This window comes from Rhea americana, unplaced genomic scaffold, assembly GCF_003343005.1.
Source record: "Rhea americana isolate MKP2758 unplaced genomic scaffold, rheAme1 scaffold_41, whole genome shotgun sequence".
Classification (NCBI taxonomy): Eukaryota; Metazoa; Chordata; class Aves; order Rheiformes; family Rheidae; genus Rhea; species Rhea americana.
Window position 1 is genome coordinate 4,722,378 of NW_028186546.1, and position 19,851 is coordinate 4,742,228.

General features: G+C 45.3%; 1 protein-coding gene across 1 annotated transcript in view; it reads left to right on the forward strand.

Annotated features, from left to right (window-relative positions):
- The first annotated feature begins 2,784 nt into the window (after positions 1-2,784).
- The window catches only part of REEP1 (receptor accessory protein 1), a 44,722-nt gene continuing 27,655 nt past the window's right edge, over positions 2,785-19,851 (forward strand). The window contains exons 1-6 of the mRNA XM_085314607.1: positions 2,785-2,856; positions 3,953-3,990; positions 7,127-7,199; positions 9,275-9,351; positions 11,162-11,282; positions 12,864-12,977. Of these exons, the coding sequence (XP_085170733.1) occupies positions 2,785-2,856; positions 3,953-3,990; positions 7,127-7,199; positions 9,275-9,351; positions 11,162-11,282; positions 12,864-12,977 (495 nt within the window). The remainder of the gene's footprint in view (positions 2,857-3,952; positions 3,991-7,126; positions 7,200-9,274; positions 9,352-11,161; positions 11,283-12,863; positions 12,978-19,851) is intronic.

The following is a 19,851-nucleotide window of genomic DNA, read 5'->3' on the forward strand; positions in this document are numbered from 1 at the left end:
TGCCTCCGATGAGGCCCGTGAAACGTTATCTCTCGCTGGCAGCTGCTCAGAGCCTCCCGACGCGTGCCAGGCACAGYGTTCCTATCAGCCTGCAGCTCCCCACCTCGCACAACGGGTCAGCAGCCCCACGGCAGCGCTACGCGCTCCCCACGCAGACCCTTCCTGCAAAGCATCGCCTTGGCAGCAAACCAGTTCCCCTTGCTCACCAGCAGCCCATCTTCACTGGGCCAAGCAGCTCTACTGAAAGCAATGCAAAGCAGAACAGACCAGTTCACTAAGCCATCTACCTGCAATCAATTCGCTTCCTAAAATAGCTGCAGAGTCTTGAAGGGTTTTTTTTATAGCAGCTGCACTTGTCTTTTCTGTTCCGAAAGACTGTAAAGAAAAATGTGAAGTGTTAACTTGTATGTAAACTGGTGCAATTCTGCCTGAGTTTGAAGATAGCCTGAAACAGTAGCTCTGGAAAGAGTGAGTGAATTACCTGCTTAATCTCAGTAGGGCTTTAGTATGAAACTCAAGGGTGGCAGTATAAATACCAACACTGTGAGCCACTTCAGTGCTGGTAGTTTTAGTAGAAACAGTCTTCAGGTGCATTCTCTTACAATCCCAATATTTTGAAATGCTCTCTTTATTACTCTTTCAGTATTTCTGTCTGTAATAAGAAGTGGGAAGTGGGGAAMGGGAAAATCACATTTTCTTTCTTGACATAAGTCATGGTGTGGGATCTCAAAGTGGGCAAATGTCACAGTTGCATGAWAAAATTGGTCATGATTGGAGCATCCCTGATTCAACAGTCTCATCTTCTCTGCAGGCAAGGTGTCTCTAACTGTTTTTTCTTACTGCAGGAGAGGCTCTTAGCTCCTGGAGTTGGGCTCACATTCTCTGGGTCCTCTGGAATGAGTCAGTGGGCCTGCTGTGGCCCGTGAATGTCTGTGTCAAGTTAAAAGGCAGCAGATGCTCAATCAATGGTCAAAATGTAGAAGACTCGGTGGAGACTGGGAGGGCGTAAAATGACTGCCGTCAAGCACTGGGGGAGCAACTGCCTTCCAGTTAGTAATTTTCTTGGGTAGCTTGGCTTGCATATTTCAAAGGAAGCTGGGATTTAATCCAGGGGGAGTTAGGCACTGAAAAAGGATGTCACTGCATTGCTCGCAGCCAAAAAAGCAGACTAGYTTCCTTGTGCTCACTACAGTTGGAGGAGCTGCTCCCCCCTGCTTGTCAGGGACCTTGCAAGCACTCCGGGCTAGCCAAGGCCACTTCCTCCACCAGTCTCCCTCACTCACGTCTCTTCACCTGTTCCTGCCTGGCTCTCCTCCAGCCTGTCTGTGAGGAGTGCCCTGGCCATGGAAAAAAAAAAAGGTGGCGTCAACCGGAGAGAAGAATGTTCTGCTTTGAGAGGACCGAGACTGCTTAAATTAGAACCATCAAGGACAGGCCTTGCTCCAGCTATTCCTGCTGTGAGGACAGTTGGGTGTCCCTTTACTCTGCAGTTTCACCGAAAGGAGTGATTAGGTTTCACCAGCCGTTAGGTTACAGTAGCCAAGTTGAGGTTTGTGATTTGCTTCTGTCATAGCTTGGCCGAGGGGACCTCCATAGTGCAACATAGTGAGAGAAGTCGGGAGTGAATCCACATGGGGAGGGGGATGTGTTTGTGTAAAATGCTGAGTTGTCTCGGGCCTGCTCTTTGTTTCCTCGGTGCTGTGGGTGTGCGTGATGCTTCAGAAGCAGTTGGGAAGACAAGATCTCAGCAGCCCCAGGTCATCAGCCGAGGCGGTGGGAAGCGATGCCTCACAACGCAGAGAGACTTGCTGGGTGAATGAGGGGACTACGCCTCGGCAGTACCCATGGAGACGATACATGGTTCTTGCCAAATGACACAGATATATTTGATTCTAGTTTCAAATGTAGTTTGAAGTGGCCCTGATCTGTCTTGGGAGGTATCATGGCCCACCACTTTCCTCAGGGGACTGTTTTTCACCGAGACATAGTGCACCYTTGGCATTCCTGGTGCATATCAGCGTGCCAGTCTGGTGTTGTTGGGTATCTGCATCTCCTGAGGTGAAGGTGGTGGACACAATGTCACCCATAAAGGTGAAGGGCCACATTCCTGGCCGCCTGGGAGCCACTTTGCAGTATCTATTCTGCCGCAAAGTGACCATGAAGAGTCTGTCTGAACCATCTCCCAGGGAATACCAGCCTGGAGCCTCTGCTCCTCTGCAGCTGGTGTTTCCTTCATCCCAGTCACTTCTTGGGTATCAGGCGTTTGGCCTGTAAAGTGACTCACATTAACCCTTTCCCTGACCTTATGCTCTGCTTATTTTCACATTCACAGCTGTTGGATTTAAACTGGGAACTTTTGGTGCAAAGACAGTGCCGTTTATTTTTAATCTGTGGCACCGTGTGAACATTAATTAGGACTGATAATAAAGAACACAAGCCTATTGGCACCCTTCTTGGCAGTCCCAGCTAAGAATCCTGGCGTGGTGACAGCTCAGCTGCTGCTCAGTGCATAAGAAGTACATACTAGCCAGTGAACATGCTGAGAAGACCAAAATATTTCAGCAATTCCTAAATGTATCCATCCATGCATTTGAGCAGAAGTTTGTCATCTTGCTGCTGTGTGCCGATGATACGGAAACATGAGTTATTTATGGGGAAAATAAAGGCTGTTCTGTTTGTGTTGTAGTACCGCAGTGCTCTCAGTGGCTGTGCAGCCCAAGCATCCTGGGGCTCTGAGGGTATGGCAGCTAGGTAAGCAAAACTCCAATGGCTTGGGATATGAACATGGTTATAACACTGATTCCCATCCAGAAAATACCTACGTGGTTAAAAATGCTCACGAGAGTGGATGTGCGGGTATTTCTGGAGGTTACTTTTGAGACCTGGCCGGTGCGCCTGGGAATCACTGAGAGTCTCTCCATTCATTTCAGTGGCTGCTGTACTGAATGCGAGAGTTAATTTTATGTGTAAATGGACGCAGGACCAGGGCTCTCGGGAGGAAAATAGCGTCACCAAAACATCAGAACTCAAGATGTCACATGAAGCCTCCTAATTTCTGGTGCCAGCTCTGATGCTTGTCCCCAGGCTATGAACTGTATCCTATTAAGGGTATTGCTGCATCCTGGTTGTCCAGGCTCTGTGATGGTCAGATCACTGTACCTGCAGTTCCACTGAAGGAACAGAAAGGACGTAATGTCTGGGGCTAGCTGTGGCTGTATGGGTAAACAGAGACAGAAAGTGGTTTGGTGATGGTGCAGCAGCCCCCTGTAGTATCACAGAGACCACTAAAGAGAAGCCGACAGTGCAGTTGCTTTGATCGTCCTCTGATAATCAGGAAACCCCGTAGTACAGGAAGCTTCAACCTTTCCTAGGTCATTTAGTGGTTAACTTGAATAATGCAAGCAAAAAACAACGCCCAAATCCAAATAATATAATTATATAATTAAATGCATGTAGTCAGCTCCGTGACATACCTTGAGGCAATGAGTAGCACAGATTAACTCTTTGTGATAGAGAGATTTTTTTTTTTCCTTCTTTATGATTTTGCAGTAGGGGTAGCTGCACTGTTTTTTRTGTACTATTTGGATATTTTGGTGCCTCCCAGTTCTAACCTCAATTATTTGTCTTTGGTGTGAAAGAAACAACTGCACTATTTACAGATGCTCTTAYGGATCTCTTCCAGTGTCTCTCCACACACTTTAATTACCCTTCTCCTTCCCCCTTTCTGCTTTCCGCTGTGGCCCTCTAGACAAAGAATGACCAGAAGTGCGCGTAACAGTCCAGACTGGGGAATGCTGCTGAGGAGTGTAATAGGATTATAAGATTTTCAGTATTAATCCTTATCCCATTCTTTAGTCAGACTAACCTTTTGCTTAGACTTTTGCCTCCTGTTGCACAATTAGCTGACTCTTCACTGATTTCTTTACAGCAGCTCTTTTGCCCTTTTTTCAAGGCAGCTACAATTGATGCAGACCTCCAGCGTGGAGCAGGGTAGGAATTGCTAGGCTGTTGTGGTTATTTGTTTAGTGCTGTGAGTGAACTAGTCCTAACTAACCAATGGACATCACTAGCTCCTTGCCTTTCCCTGTCTGCTGAGGGCCCAGACTGTWGAGACACATCTCTGAAGCTTTAAATGTAGCAACTACTACCTCAAGCTTTGGGAGTCCCTGTTTGTTGACCAAGATGTCTGCTTTTGCTTTTGCATGGATGGTAAAAAAGCTAAGGCTTCCCAGGGCATGTAGATCACTCAAAAGGAGATTTGACAGCTGGAAATGGGTGGGATGGGTGTGGAGAGGGGCTTGACACTGTATTTAGCCTGAGGAAATGAGGCTTAAGCAGTCTGTCTTTCCTCTTCTTAAAACTTTTGAATCCACGGAGCAGTTTCAGCCAAACTAGATGGGTCAGAGGAGTCTCAAATACWAAGTTTCTATACTGCCAAGTAAAAGCTGCAGTGTAAACTCCATAGGTAGTTCATCAATTTGGCTTTCCAGCTGACAGGCACCAGACAGGCAGCCAACGTGTGTGTCGTGCAAAAAGTCATGGCATGTGTGGTTTCCAGTTCAGTGTCTTGTCCRGGAGGGATACGGCAACGGTTTGGGTGTAGGATGGAGGACAGCAGGAGTCAAAGATAACCTTAATTACACAGGAAACTTAAATGAAGGARAAGTTAGAGGTATTGCCTTCAGCARGGAAAAGGAATGGAGGGAAGAGATGCAGAGTTGTTGTGTACTTAGAAATTGAATCAACTCTACTCCTTAAGCCTGGTCCAAAGCCCAGTGAAGACAGTAACCTCAACAGACTTTGGGACGTACCCATGTGCAGGTGTTTGTCTCTATAACTTTGAACATGCTTTCCAGAAATGCATAAATGGCTTTATCTTCATTTTGTAGGGTATACTCAGAGGTTAAGTGACTCTAAACCACTCCACTAAGTTACAGCAGTGTCAAGGCTAGGACCCAACAGCCCTTGAACCACTTTTCAATCTGTTAAACCATAATAAATAACAGAAATAATTGTCCATTTATGCAGACAACACATTAAAAGGCAAAATCAGTGAAACTCTCCAGCTCCAATCTGGGCAGAGCCCATCACCTTAGTAACTGTCCTTGGCTCTGCACATGCGAATGTATTGTAGGATTTCCTTCCCTCGCAGGAATTCTTTTTAAGTGTTTACTGTCCATCATTAACTCCGTCTTAGTGATCCTGTAAACTTGTTTGCATCTTCAGGATCCAGCTACTTTCTGTTACCAGCATAAACTGAGGAAGTGAGTATCAATCATCCAGTGATTACTTGCAGGAAATAAAAGTATGAGATAGCAGTCTGCCTGGGCTGAGGAGGAAGGACAGAAATGTGGTACTTTTTATAAGCAGARCCAAAAATATTATTCACTTGCCTGGTTGTTTTGCTGAATAGTGTGGAGCTTTCTGTCTTTTGTGAGCATTATCTTCTTTGGATTAAGTCCTGCTGCTATTGAACTCGAGGGGAATATTTGTTATTAGCTTCATAGAGAACAGGATCAAACCGCTGTCTGTGGTTTTTTTTCCTGCCTTAAACAGTGTTGCTGTTTTCTAAGACATTGCAAGGGAGAACAAAGTGTTTGGTTTCCCAGACTCTTCTTTCTGAGCATTTGTGTCTGATCCTTGCATATAGCCCAGCCCCAGTGGGTGAAATGGGTTCAGCGCTGACTGTTTCCAGTAAAGCTTTTTGAAGYCAGTGTGTAGCCTCTGTAAAATACTGAATCTGCTCACTCAGTAGCTGCTTTTCTGAAATCATTGTGCTTCAGGTTTTGCTAAGCTATGCTACAATAAGCATGATGAATAGAGGGCAAATCGTCTTCGGTCACTGCTTTGAAATCAAGATGTGCGCTGGCTCATTCCATTCTTTTGCAGAACCTTCTTGAGCTAAGAGAAGTACAATAGTGCACCATATCCCAGAATGTAAATTTTTAATGTCTTATGCACATAATGGACTCAACTGCAATTATGAGTCTCATGGCACACAAACACTGTGGGCGGAATAGAAAAGGCAACTGCTGGTCCATGTGGCTCCACGGTTAAGGACTGAAACATTGATCGTTTCCATTCCCAAGAGCAATGGAAACAGCTTTATGAATTTAAAGCAAAAACTCCAATGGAAAGAGGGATATTTGCAAGTCAATAAACCTTCYTCTGCAACATTTTAAGTTCAGGCTTTGCAGCATCATCCTACTGCGTTGAATGAAACTGGCTGAAACCTGTGCACAGCAAAGTGGTTTTGACAAGCCCATACTGATGTCCRAAATAACTGCACTGAACAAGCAGCTAGGCAGCGATGCAGGGAGGTGCTGTTATAAAAAAATTGTCAACTTTTTCTTTTTCTCTGTGGTGCTGTTTTCATCATCTGGATCCTTATTTGTTTTTCTGTATGAAATCTTGAACCTGACAGCATCCTTTGCAGACCTGAAGCTGAAAGGAAGCTGTCTRAAAGAACAGTAGGAGATTTGGGATTTTTAGGGCGAATCCCGTTGCTATGTCTGGGTGGGCAAATTCCTCCCTCAGTGGAAAGCCCAAATGGACTTTACAGAACAGCTCTTCCCTTTAGCAGGTTTAATGTAGGGTAAGGGCTGGCATTCAGACCAAGGGCCAGTATAACCTGGGTGCTGTTTTGCCTTCTAACARCTTTTCCAGCATTTTGAACAGAGATGGAAGGAATTTCAGATAATGGTTCTCATTTTGCCCTGTCTCTGAAAGCGAAACTCCTGTATTCTTGGTGTCACAGTAGATTATTTTAAAATCAGATTTTTAATTTCCTTTAAAGCATGGTGGTCTTATTTTTGTGTGTTATGTGACAGCCATCTAAGGTCAATATTTATTAAATGCAATGTGGCCTTGTAAATCAGAGCCATGGAAACCATTCTGAAAGGGAAAGATAGTTTGGACGGCTGCTCTTCATTCGTCTCAGTAGCAACAATTTCTTTGAATTCAGTGATGCAAAAGCAGTCATATACTGTACTTAGTGCACTAAAGCTTAAATCAAATCTTAACATTTTTTACTAATACAAGAGACATGTTTAACAGAAGGGGAAAAAATCTTCCTCTGTGACAGGAAATCAATTTAATCCATTTGTCTTTTTTGTTTCTTTTTCAGGCTGATATTTGGCACTCTTTACCCTGCATATTATTCTTACAAAGCTGTGAAATCAAAGGACATCAAAGAATATGTGAGTAATGAAGTCTGTGTCTGTGCCGCGGGATTCGTTTTCTGAGATTGCTCCTCGCCACATTGTAAAGACGCCACCTGTATTCTGGGAAGGCTCATAAACCAGGGCAAGGGAAGTCTGGCCTGAAGGCTTGACTGGTTGACTGCTAGGCAGAAGGCTTAAACTGGGAGACTTGGGTTTCTGCTCCTGGTTCTCCTATGGAATTGATGTGCTCTTTGACAAATGCATGCTATTTCTCTGATAGTGCAAGCCACAGGCAGCCGACTTAAAAGGTGTTTGCCATCCAGAGCTTTGAGTGTTTTTCCTTTGTTTCTGAAAAGTGGCATAAATCAAAGCCTCTTCCAGAAGCCCTGAAGCTTTAGCTAAATGTTCAAAAGAAGACTCAGAAGAAGCAACTTGAAGCATATGTGACTGAATCCTGACACACAAGTATCTCTCCGTGTGGAGTGACCTATTTACAGACGGGTCTGGTAACTGGGTGTGCTGTCTTGTCCTTCTGAAAAATCTTTCCTTGGCCCTGAAGGCAGATGTGCCATTAGGGAAAGTGAAAGGTGGGAGAATCAATACTGCTTGGACCCCGCTGGGGTCCTGTAGGATTTGCAATGCCCTTCACAATCTGAGCTCTTTGTTAACTTTGCTGAACCTGGCTCAGCCTCCAGATCCTGTCTCTTCAATCCTCTCAAGATCTCAGGGATAATGAGCCTATTTTCTCCTCTGGGTAACAGCTTAGATGACTATCCCATTAAGTCCTTAGAGCAAACTCAAACTGTGACTCAGAGTGGCTGTTAAGATTTTTCCAGTCTATCATTCCTCTCTTTCAGATTATGGTTTTGGATATTTTAAGAATTGTGTTACCCAACACACCAGATACTTGAGGAAAAATGTCCCTGCAGCGCTTGCACAAGCTGTACTTCTCCGGATTGGTGCATCCCCTCTTGGAAGTGCTGATGCTAATGCTAACATCCCCAAGCAGTGTCTACTGCTGATACTGTATGCTGATTTCATAGTCCCTTTCTGCAAAATTTTCCATTGAAGAGTCCACTTCCTGTTGGAAATTCGATTGCAAAAGAGTAACTTCCATCAAATTTATGGGGTCAGGACCCTAATTTGGGAGTAGCAGATCAAAGACTTTGTCTGTACCTGAAATTGGTTTTCAGTTTGACACATCAATTTTGGAGATCCATCAGCTAGAAGTCTGATTTTAAAAAAATAATAATAATAACATGACACAGTACAAACCTTCATGTAGGTATACCTGTACTAGTCTAAACTTGTATCACTGTAGTTTATATTTATTATGTTTGATAATAGTCAGTTGGATACATGGTGTTTTAGGCTRATCTAAGCCCTTCCACACTAAATTTGGGGTTATGTTTAAAAGTTTTGCTGGCAGTAGTATCTGACAGAGCTGTGCTGACAGTGAGACTTTAAATGAGTCAGTTATGTAAAAGGTCTGGCAGAAGCTGCCCTGAGAAGACATTTTTTCCAGGCATCAGGCAGTGTAACTGCTGTAACCCAATATAAAAGTCAGGGGAGTGAATATATAGCTGGGTAACAGGTGCTCRGGGAAGAATTGCAGTATTTGTCAGAAGGAGAGACAATACGGGTACTATCTCCACCGCTGTCATCAGGAGAGATGCTGGAGCAAGAACTGGTGAGATCCAAACATTATATTTTGCCTTAATTGAAGTTTGGCACACACCCTGATACTAGCCTTTGGTAATATTAAGATGAGCCAAATGAGATTTTTAATGACCTGTTACAGAGTTGTATCCATCAGCTGGCCAGTATGGGTTCTTACATAGGATCAGCAAGTCAGAATGATATGTCTTTTTGTGAGAGCAATCCTAAGGGACAAATTCTTGCTTCCCAAGAGCTTGTGTGGAAATCTGATGTGTCTCTTGTACTGAGATGGGAGAAGCACTGGCATTGTATTCAAGTCCTTAGTAACTATAAATATGTAGAGGGGAAAAATGACTCTCTTCTCTGTGAGGGTTACCCTCTGCATTTGTACCTGTAACAGATGTTTTGAGATCCTCTGGAAAAATGTCATAACTACTACTTTCTTTTGCCAGGTCAAATGGATGATGTACTGGATCATATTTGCACTCTTTACGACAGCAGAGACGTTCACGGATATCTTTCTTTGCTGGTGAGTATCAGATCGGAGACGGTCTTTGGAATGAGATGGAAAGAAAATGAAAATGTTTTTAAGGAAAAGAGGGGTACAGGGGTGCATTGCATTTTGAACACAGACTGAACAGCTTCAGGTGCATAGAATTATTTTGTCTGGAAGATCCATACTTCCTTTCTTAGTGTTGTCATATGAAAAGGAAGGAAGAAGATGGAACAACTCAGAGATTCTTGAGAAATCATTACAAGAGGCTCTGTCCCCTACCTGTAGGAAATAGGACTCTGTCAGAGGCACAGCTGATAACTGAGTTGGATGCTTCTGGAGATCATCACAGAAAAAAACAGTAGCTTTAGCTACAGGCACAGATCTGGGCTTACCTAATTGTATCCTACAACAAATACACAGAATCTGTGAATCAGGCAGAAAGAGCACTGCAGCACAAGCTTTGTCTCTAGGTTGCTGCATGGGTTGTTGTTGTTCCTGAGATGTTTCCCATGTCCTTTCTTGGGTAAACTGAATTGATGGATTGATGGAAGTGGAAATCTGTGCTGAAGGGGGGCTCACAGGGACCAGCCAAAGGTTTCTTGGTAACATTTTTCAGGATCAGAGYGCAAAAATGCCAATAATGAGATTCTATTCCTTATATTTAGATGCTCAGTGGTTGCCCTTTCAGTAAGGCTCCTTCCAAGCTAGTTGAAACTGGTGAGATAATAGGTTTCAGGTTTTGGGTCAGCGGATTTTAACTGTAGTGCCTGTCCCTCACCTGAAGCCTGTCCCTGCACAACACTGAGTACCTGTAGTGACTCCTCAAAACAAAGGGAATTGGGGGTATTGGCACCATGTCAAATCTGGTGCAAAAGGAGATAGTGGGCAGTATTGTCTCTTTATCTAGTTTGCACACAGACCTACCTCCCCTGTGATCCTCTGGGGCTTTTGTCTGGAGGAAGTAACTGTGTGGGTCGCTCTGGAGGAATGGCAGAGGGCTTGTCCAGCCTGTGAAGTACTGTGCTGTAGAGATCTTTGGTCAAATGGAAGCCCAAACTAGCAAACCAATGCTCCGAGCAGAGCCGCAGAGGCCCGTTGGGTCAGGTATGGCCTCACAGGCTCGATGGCAGTGCTGCGTTAGCACAGTCCGGTTGGGTTGGTGTGCATCCATCGCAGGGTCTCTGTGCTGCTCGCCCTCATCCCTGCCTTCAAAGGGTACCAGCGTTCTGCTTAGGCTTTGTCCTCCAGAAGGGACCTAAATAATCTAATCTCAGGAAGACTCTGACCTGTTGTTAACCTAACCTGTTAGAGTTAGTGCCTTGCTTATTTTGCCGCACTACCTGAAAGCCGCCTTGTGAATTTGCAGCTTTATAATGCAGGTTGCTTGGACGACAAAGGGATTTTGCATTTCCATTTCAGTCAGGTTAGTGTTATCGTAAATGCAGAAAGCTAGAGGGATGAAAGGTGCCTAAATAAATTGATGGAATACTCATTCCTGGGTTAGTTTTTGCTGCCTCACGATGACTGAGGCAGAGTATGAAGGCAACATCTGTGCTCTCTGCCTGGAGACTGCTCTGCTTATCACACAGCAGAGTCTCTTCCAGCCTATTAACTAATGGCCCTAATACCTGAGTAAAGGGAAGATTTACCCACATGCCTAGATGAGATGTGTACAGAGGTGACTGAATGTGTATTGGTTCTTGGAGTCTCTGGTAAGCAAAACCTGCCCTAAGCTATGAACTGGCTAGTTTCTTCCTGTGTTGAGCATCTCTAATCAAAACAGTGGTGCTTTTGGGATTGGGCATTAACAGCTCCTTTTTTTTTTTTTTTTTCTCTCTCCTAGGTTTCCATTCTACTATGAACTCAAAATAGCTTTTGTAGCTTGGCTGCTCTCTCCATATACAAAAGGTTCCAGCCTCTTGTACAGAAAATTTGTTCACCCGACACTGTCTTCAAAAGAAAAGGTAATCACGGGTGCCCAAGCCCTCTCTGGGTGAAGCAGATCTGCAGTGTGTTTGCTCCAGTCTCTGTATCACTCATTTTCATTGAAGGACTGGGAGTTGCTGATTCTCTTCCTCTGCCATTTTACCATCTCTTTTTTGTTTGTGTTTTTGTTCTTTGTCTGTGGCAGTTATGTTTATAAATACTGGCATCTGTTCAGCTCACTCATAAGTATCAGCTCATCTCTGTGCACTTGAAAAGTTAGGAGGGAGGAAAGTAAAAATACCTCCTGAGTGGCTTTGCACATAGTTGTTGAAATAGAAGTGCTGTGTTATGATTAGAGCAAGAGTCTCTCATCCAGGGCTTTTAACTTTGTACCCAGCTCTTCATAGTGCGTATTGTGCAGGTATGAGACTAGTCTATCCTGTCTGTGAAAGGGGCTTAGGAAGCGCTTGCGTGGCTGGGTGAGGTATAGCACCTCGCGTAAGGCTTGTGAAGCAGGTTGAGGTCCTGGTTTGAGAAACGTCTCGCTGTTAGCTTCAGAGGGAACGTTGCAGCTTGGATCGCTTGCCTGCCTCAGGGACTACAGTGGCTGTGAATGGGACATTGTCAGGCAGATCCATCTGGCTCTTCTGAACGCACGGGCCAAGAACAACTATTAGCCAAGTATCAACATGCAAACTAATACGAAGCAAGTAACTGTTTCCTGCAGTGGCAACTGTGGAAGTGAAAGAGTTCTGTTTAGCCACAGACAGTCAATGAACAGTTGTGTCTCAGTCTTGTCCCAGAAGGACAATGGGGATCAGTCCCCTGTCTCTCGACTTCCTGGGAACTTCTGCTTAGGCTCCTCGCAAACAGTGCTCATGCATTTTGGGGAGGAAAGGAATCACTAAACAGCCAGCAGCTTCTTGCAGCTTCCGGTCACTACTAACCCAGCACATTCAGTAGTTGAACTCTGGAAATCTCTGTCATCCATTATCATCCAGGCCCCTGTGTCTTGGGAGAGAAAGAGTGAGGGCAGGGACTTTCATAACCATTTCATTCTGTGTTGAGCAGCATCTGAGACCAGCACCACAGGACCTACAATGGGCATGTTGAAGCCAGACAGTGCGGTACTATGCAGAGATATCTCAGATACTTCTGAGACCACCGGTTCTGGGCATAGGGCAGTAGAGCTGCAGCTGCACAGAACCATGCTGCATTTTTTTTAATTAGAGAAAAGATCTAATTTGTCTTTAGAGCCCATTGATTGCAAATACCTCTTGATACATCTTGGGCCATTCTGCCCAGGTGGATGTGGCTTTAATACTTCCAGGACCTCTTCGTGGTGTTGCACTGCGCAAGTGTATCCCTACTTTGAGGACCCAGTCATCCAGAATAAAGAACTCTGAAAGGCTGCAATGGGAGCTACTGCTCTCCTGAAAACTTCTCCTCTTACAAACACTGGCTATGAACTTCTCTCCGGTCAAAGTGGGGAAATGGAGGGAGATGTCTGTCTCCGTGAGAGATGACCTGACTCTGCCAAAAGAGCGAGGCTGGGAGCGCTCTGAACTTGTCCTTCTTGTGCTTCTTTTTTTGTTTGTTTTTTTTGTCTGCTGTGACAGGAGATTGATGACTGCCTTGTCCAGGCGAAAGATCGGAGCTACGATGCCCTTGTGCACTTCGGGAAGCGGGGGCTGAACGTCGCGGCCACAGCAGCTGTCATGGCAGCTTCCAAGGTAACRATGTGGGTCAGCAGGGTGACATTAGCATCTGGTCTGCATCCATTGCCAACAGCAGCCACACTGTGGAGGGGGAGAGAGAATGGAGGTAAAGATTCTCTCACTACCTRCGATCATGCCTCCCAATCTCCCATTCATCAGCCACATAGGTGCCTCTTGGGATGAATACTGTAGAGAAGGCAGTAAGTGTGGTAGCAAGCAAACTCGGTGAGATAGTAAATGCTGGATTAAGCCYAGGGTCTGCCTCAGACCTCTGTTGGAATTTATATATCCTATGAATCCTGCGTATATATCCCATGAAGAAGATGCTGATTAACGTTAGGCAAACACAGTTAACCCCCTGGCTGATGCGTGTTTTTCTGAGGTGAAGGGATAGGCCATCCATACTGCAGCTTGTTACAGCTATGCTGAATTGTTGAGAATTCTAGAAGCTCTGGTGACTTCTGATTTGGGTCCTAACAGAACGCAAATGGGATCTAGAGATGTTCCTGGAGGTTAGAAGTTCAGCTGYAAGGTTAACACATACATACCTAACGTATACTTTACTGGAGGCACATGTGTACACAAGTGAATGGGAAATGGCATTAGTTGCCTTTGAAGAATGACTAGATGTTGGAGGGATGATCTCATCAGAGGAGGTATGTCCTGTATTCTGTTCCTAGCTTAGAGCCAGAACCAGAAAACAGTTGGTATCTCTATTCTTCGTTTGTAAAAAAGCTGCGTAGGCTTGATAACTGCACTCTGTGGTCCTTCTCCCRGACAGTGGATTACCATGGTTGAGGTTAGATACGCATAGTGGCCATACTCTTGTGCTTTGGGGGAAAGAACTTGTAGAGAAGATAACACTTTCATGCAAATACACTGTCTTTTGCAAATGCAAAAGAATAGTAGGAACATATGGGCGAGATAGGTGCTGGTATTAGGAAAAGCATATGAATGGGAATTTAAAGAATTGATTACTCTGCCGCACACTTCTGAAATAACCTCAGGCACATCATTTAATCTCTCCTGCCCTTAGCTTCTATAAAAATGAGTTACACAGCCTTAGATAGCCAAATATGTTAAGGCCTATAAAGCATGTTGAATGGAAGATATTATGGAAATGAGGAGTCCCTGTGATGTGCCAGGTGGAATGAAAGACTTGTATGACGTTCTCAAGAGAAGTGAAGAATTTCCTCCTTTTCCCTGCCAAGCATTGTACAGATTGTGGCTCTCAGGCATAGCTGAGGCCTTGGGCAGYTCAAATTCTGCTCTTAAACTGTTACTTTTTCAGTGGGGAGGCTCTGCTAACCCAGGGACTGACAGCTAACCCAAATCTGAAGTGAAACCTGGGACAAATGTGGAGCGAAAGCAAAGCTGTGTATTATATGCCCAGAGAYTCAGCATTTGTGTGATACTTTCGCAACACCAAGGCTTTCACTGCTGCTCTGGAAGCGTGAAGAAGTCACACCATGGTCATAAATCAGGCTTTGAGAATGCCCGTTTGCAGCATTCCCTTTTCTCCTAATCCCTTCCTACAGTGCACTGCAGGTTCTCTATGCTAGARCCATTTATAGGACACAGGGAGAAACTATGTGTAAATCCTGAAGAAATTCTGATTCTCATTTGGGTAGCTCTGGAATATGAGAAGCCTGCAATGGCCCTGGCCCACAGTGCCCGCTTGATCATCTGGAGACTGGAATAGGGTCTTTATCAGCTCTTTAGCCTGAATGAACAGCCAGCACCACTGTTTTTCTTCCTACCTTTCTGCTTTTCCAGTGTATTTCTGAAGAATCCCACTCCCTTGAAATGCAGGTGCAGTGACAGCAGGAAGCTGGACAGAAGGGAGGAGTTTTCAGGGTACAAGAAGGATACTGTGGCGCTTGATTTAATGAAGCTCCCCATTCAGTGCTGGAAGAAAGCAATCCATGCTGTGACTTCTGCAGTATTGTTGTATGGTGCATTTGCAGGCCTAACCTTAGAGGCAGCAGTTAAAATAGTGCTACTTGTAATGGACCAGATGAGTGTTCCTGCATGCTACTTTAAGGAGGGGAGAATGATCTGTTGATAGTATTAAGAGGGAGTTATTGGATTGATTGATGGATTTTTACAGCAAAGCAAGGACTATTCTTGTCTTTGCTTCAACTCTGAGATTAAACTTATTACTGAAGGGAAAAACAGGACTCCTGACTTCCCTCACTACTTCAGCTTGTGGCAAGTTGCTTGCTTCTCTGTGCCTCAGGGTGCAGATCCAAAAGATAGGGCAAGTTGATAAAACAACTCTCTTCCTCCAGAATGGGTACTTCCCATGGGTACGCTGTGCACCAGGTTTTTGGACCTCTTCAGATTATCTCTAATCTATCAGAAAACCCAGAAAGAGAAAGAAAGGGAATACTATTTCTGTTAGCAAGTAAAAAAGCTCACAGACGTGTTTCAGGAGTGTCTGAGCCAGCACAAGGGAAGGGACAGAACTGCATGGTGAGTATGAGCAGGGGGAAGCAAAGCGCAATCTCTTCTGGTAGTGAGGAGCCATCAGATTAGATCTGCTGTTCACAAGACCACACCTGTAACAGATTTGCACCCTTCATGGTGTATTAGTCTGGAATGATTGAAGTGCTTTCTGGCCCTCCCCTTCTTTCACTGAATTTACCATCTTTTTAGCAGAGAGAGTTGAATGGCTGAGACTTACAGCCTAATGTGTTGTGGTACAGAAGTGCTGAGTGGGATTACTCCAGCATCCCAGGATATCAAGTGTGGACATGTACCCATTTAGCTGCCCTTGCTGCGGAGGGAGCCATTTCCAAGAGAAGGGTGATACAGGCAGGTAGGGGTGGTAATAACAGCTTTTGTTGCCCTACTTTTCAACTGCTGTTAAATGTTTGTCAACACCCTTACACGCTCACTTGAGAAAGAGGTATAACAGGACTAGATTATCCCGCATGAGATACATTTAAATGACTAATTATCTGTAAAACACTTTGAGCTGACAGATGCTAAGCAAGACTGCTTTCTGGGGGCAGGAGGAGAGCACTCTTTGTAAGGTTTATTCTGGCTTTCTGAATGGAAAGGTTTAAAAGTGTCTAGCTAGCATATGATAAGCCTTGAGCATAGATGAGAAAGTGAGCCCTGAACAGATTCATTGGGTTATAGCGTTTAACTGGTCAGGTTAAAATTGGAACCTGTAGAAGTGACCATATATTCAGGAGTATTGAGCACCAGCAGCTGCCATGGAAAACGTGGCTTTCACCAGCAAGAGGAAGCGAGGATCTGTCTTACTTCACTTGGATTAATGGGCGAGGAAAAGGTGCTTTTGCTGTGAAGAACTGGAACCCCAGACTTTGCAAATCAGTAGCTTCTGCTGGCAAATACCCAGTGAGATGCTGGCCTGAAAGTACATTCCTAACAGTCCTGTTTTCAGAAATGAACTTAGATCTGCAGGCTCTTGTACTTGGAGACATGCCTCGACTGTGCATAGCCCTGTCCTCTCCCATTTCTCTAAGTTGTTGTAACTGATTTTGTATTCCCACAGTGGTCTGGATCCATCGTAGTCTTTTGCCTTTGGCAATAAGATCTTTGGGCAAAGCCCATGTTTTCATTCTGTTTATAGATCACTCGGCACAACGAGGCTGGCTCTCAGATTAGGGTTTCTCTGTGATGCTACTTATGTATTTATCACAAGCTAAGTTGCTGCAAACTGAGCTCAGACACAGGTACCTTCGTTATCTCTGATCCCCTGGCCATTTCCCCTTTCTGTTTTAAATAGCCTGTATTTTTAGCTAGCCAAGTGCAAGCTTCTCTTTCCTGTTCCCTTCCTCTTGCTCCCCTCCCCTGTTGTGTTTTGTTTTGAAGCCACAGTTGTGCTAACACTGGCACAAACCTGTGCCAAATCATTTCACAGGCTGAGGAGCTGTCAGTGTCCCAAGTACYCTGGGCCTGCCCAGCTGGCTCGCTTGGGTGTTTTCTCTCTCTCTCAGGAGAGTCTATTTTTGATGATCTCCAAGTGGAGACAGAAAGTCAGACATCTGCTTTTATTACCCCTGCTAGGTACTCAGGATGGGTCTGCCCCAGCAGCCTGCATTCCCCTCCTGGTAGCGTAATCTCATTTGGGGCTCTGTAATCCTGTCCTCAGTACTTGGTCATCCTGTCACACGCTGTGACTTCAAGTGGGTCAGTGCTAAATGGTGAGATTAGATGACCAGGCAGTAAATCCTGCTGTTCTTTGCTTGTTTTCARTTAGTTCCAGCTAGTTCAGCCATCCCTGCTTCTGAGGGGTCCTAAGTGCTGATCACCTTCTTCCAGCTCTCCTCAGAGGAGGAGAGGAGAAGCAGAAAAAGCCTTTGGGCACCTCTCCTTCCCTCGGCTCTAGGAGAAGTGGAGCAGCAGCAAGGGTGTTACAGCCCCAGGTGTGGGGCTCTGATGGGGATGGTGCAAGGCCCAGATTGGGCAGCAGAGCCATCAGACGGCTGATCTGCAGGTCCGGTTGCTAAGTGAACAGCTAGGAGAAGTGTATGGCTGCAGTGAGGAGAAGCACCGGTTCTTGGGAAGCTTCGCCAGCCTCCTCCCGACCCACCTGTGTGTGCTGCTTCGTTGGCACCGCACTCCAACACTTGCTGTTCTGGCTGCCTCATGCTCCGCCACTCYGTCTGTCACCCTGAGCCTCCCGCTGCCTTGCTGTCCCACATCCTCAGCTCTTCTTCTGCCTCCTTCCCTTTCCCAGACACTGCCATTCCCTCCTTCTGTCTCTACAGTGCTCCCATCATTGTTTTTTTGGTCTCCCCAGCTCTTTGGCCTCTCCCCCTCTCTGACCCTCCCCATCAAGTTTCTGGGTTTCCTAGATCCTGTTCACGTGTCCTTGTTCATCATCCTAGATAAACTGTTTCTGCCAAATAGCTCAATGCCCTTTTCCCCCAGGAAATGCTTTTCCCATCTATTCAACCACCCCCAAAGTGCCACTTCAACTCTTTGAAGGGAGAGCTGCAGAAAACATCCTGCAGCCAACAGATTGTCRGTACCCAGATGTTTCTGGTATTTTCCTCTGCCTTGCATGGGACAGGGCCTGTTTGCCCAGCAGCTGGTGCTGCGGCCYCTTGTGTGCTCCCTTGGTACAGCCCATCTTCAGAAAAGAGGAGTGGGGCACAGAAAGCTGCTGGCAGTGGGCACGGTGCCTTGACAGGAGGTGATGAATGGGGTGGAGGGAGCAGGCACGCCTGACTGGTGTCGATGAAAAGCCYATTTGTGCCTAGTAGGTCTGAGAATCAGTCCAGGAGCCTTTCATGCGTGGGGAGACGTGACTCGTGGTGCCGCCAAAGTTGGGAGTCATTCTGGTTATCTGTTAAAAGGGGCAGGCATGCGAATGAGGGCGGGAGGGTTTCAGTATGCTCGTCCACCTCCTTAGCTCTCAGGAGCGGCAGCATCAGCGGTTCCTGAACTGCTTCAGCTCACAACCACTTCTCTGGTCTAGCGACCTCACTTCCATTTTCACCTCTGGGCTCACATCCCCGTGTCTGGTTGCAGCACCACTGGTTTAGGTTTCCTTAGCCCAATAAATTTATTGGGATGTCTCACAGTGCATTTGTTCTTTTTTTACATTAGGACAYGTGAAGAGAAATGCTGCTGATGATTTAGATTTCATCTTCTGTRGGCAAACAGCATCTGTTTCTTCATTTCTAGTATCTGGTTGGTATGACCAGTGCAACTGCCTGAAAGTCAGAGGTTTTTAGCTCCTTAATTTTCCATGAGAATCGAGACCTATTTACTCTKGGAGTTCGGAGTCCAAGGTCACAGGGGAAATGCTGCCTTTCGTGGTGTGACAATAGAGAAATGTGCTTTTACTTGGATCGGGAAAGAGAGAGGCAGGAACTAGAAAGGATCCTAAAGATCTTAAAGAAATCCTAAGGATCTTAAAGAGACTGGATAAAGCYTCTCTTAATGATGAGATCCCACTGTTTGGGGGCAGATTGTTTCTTTGCCTACCAAATATTTTAGAAGACAATTCTGTCCAGCCTGTTTAGTACCRTATGTGTAGTGACCACGCTGTATGTATGCCCTGGTCTGTATGGCCAACAGTTTCAGAAAGCAGGAGTGATTAAGGGTACTCTGTYTGAGAAACCTTTGGAGACCTGTTATCTCAGAAGGGCTGAGAACCCTCTGTATGAAAGTAGCTTACTTTAGGGGATCTCCATTTGGGATCCAAAATTATGATCACTTGGGAGCTATATTATACCAGTAAATAAAAATAAGCATTATTTTCTTGAAATGTAYGGTAGTATGCCAGTGATTATAGTGTTTCATGGATTATTGCTCTGTCATGGTACRATTTATCTTTCATTCTGACATCTCCTAGAAACCATTTTTACCAAATCAATGAAAACTTAATGCTGTTTCAGAACTAGCTGCTTTAGTTTTTCCCTTTTGTTGGCTTTCACTGATGTCTCCAAGAAGCAGACAATAGTCAGTGAATGCACAGGCAGAACCAAACAATAAAATTATATGGAGAGTCTGGACTGGGAGAGACAATAACAGACAGTTCCCGGGAGAGGAAATGAACTACACAAACAAAAAGGGTGGATGGAATTGGTTTCCACCATTGCATTAACGTCAGCTGGTTTCCCTTTGAGTTTTTAGTATTGTCTGACATCTCCAAACTGTATAGCTGTTCCAGGCTTGGCACACAGGCCCTAGTCATAAGGGCATTTCTCACAGGATATTTATCTCCACGCAGTTTGATAACGGCAGACACAATTGCCCCCTTCCCTCAGGCCTGTGCTCAGAGCATGAAGTCACTGGTTCGGCTCTCTGCAGGGCCTTCCTGCAGCCAAATGTGATACATTTCTGCGTGCAAACTCCCACTCATTGCCGTGAGCARTTCCCCAGTGTTAACCTACTTCTCACA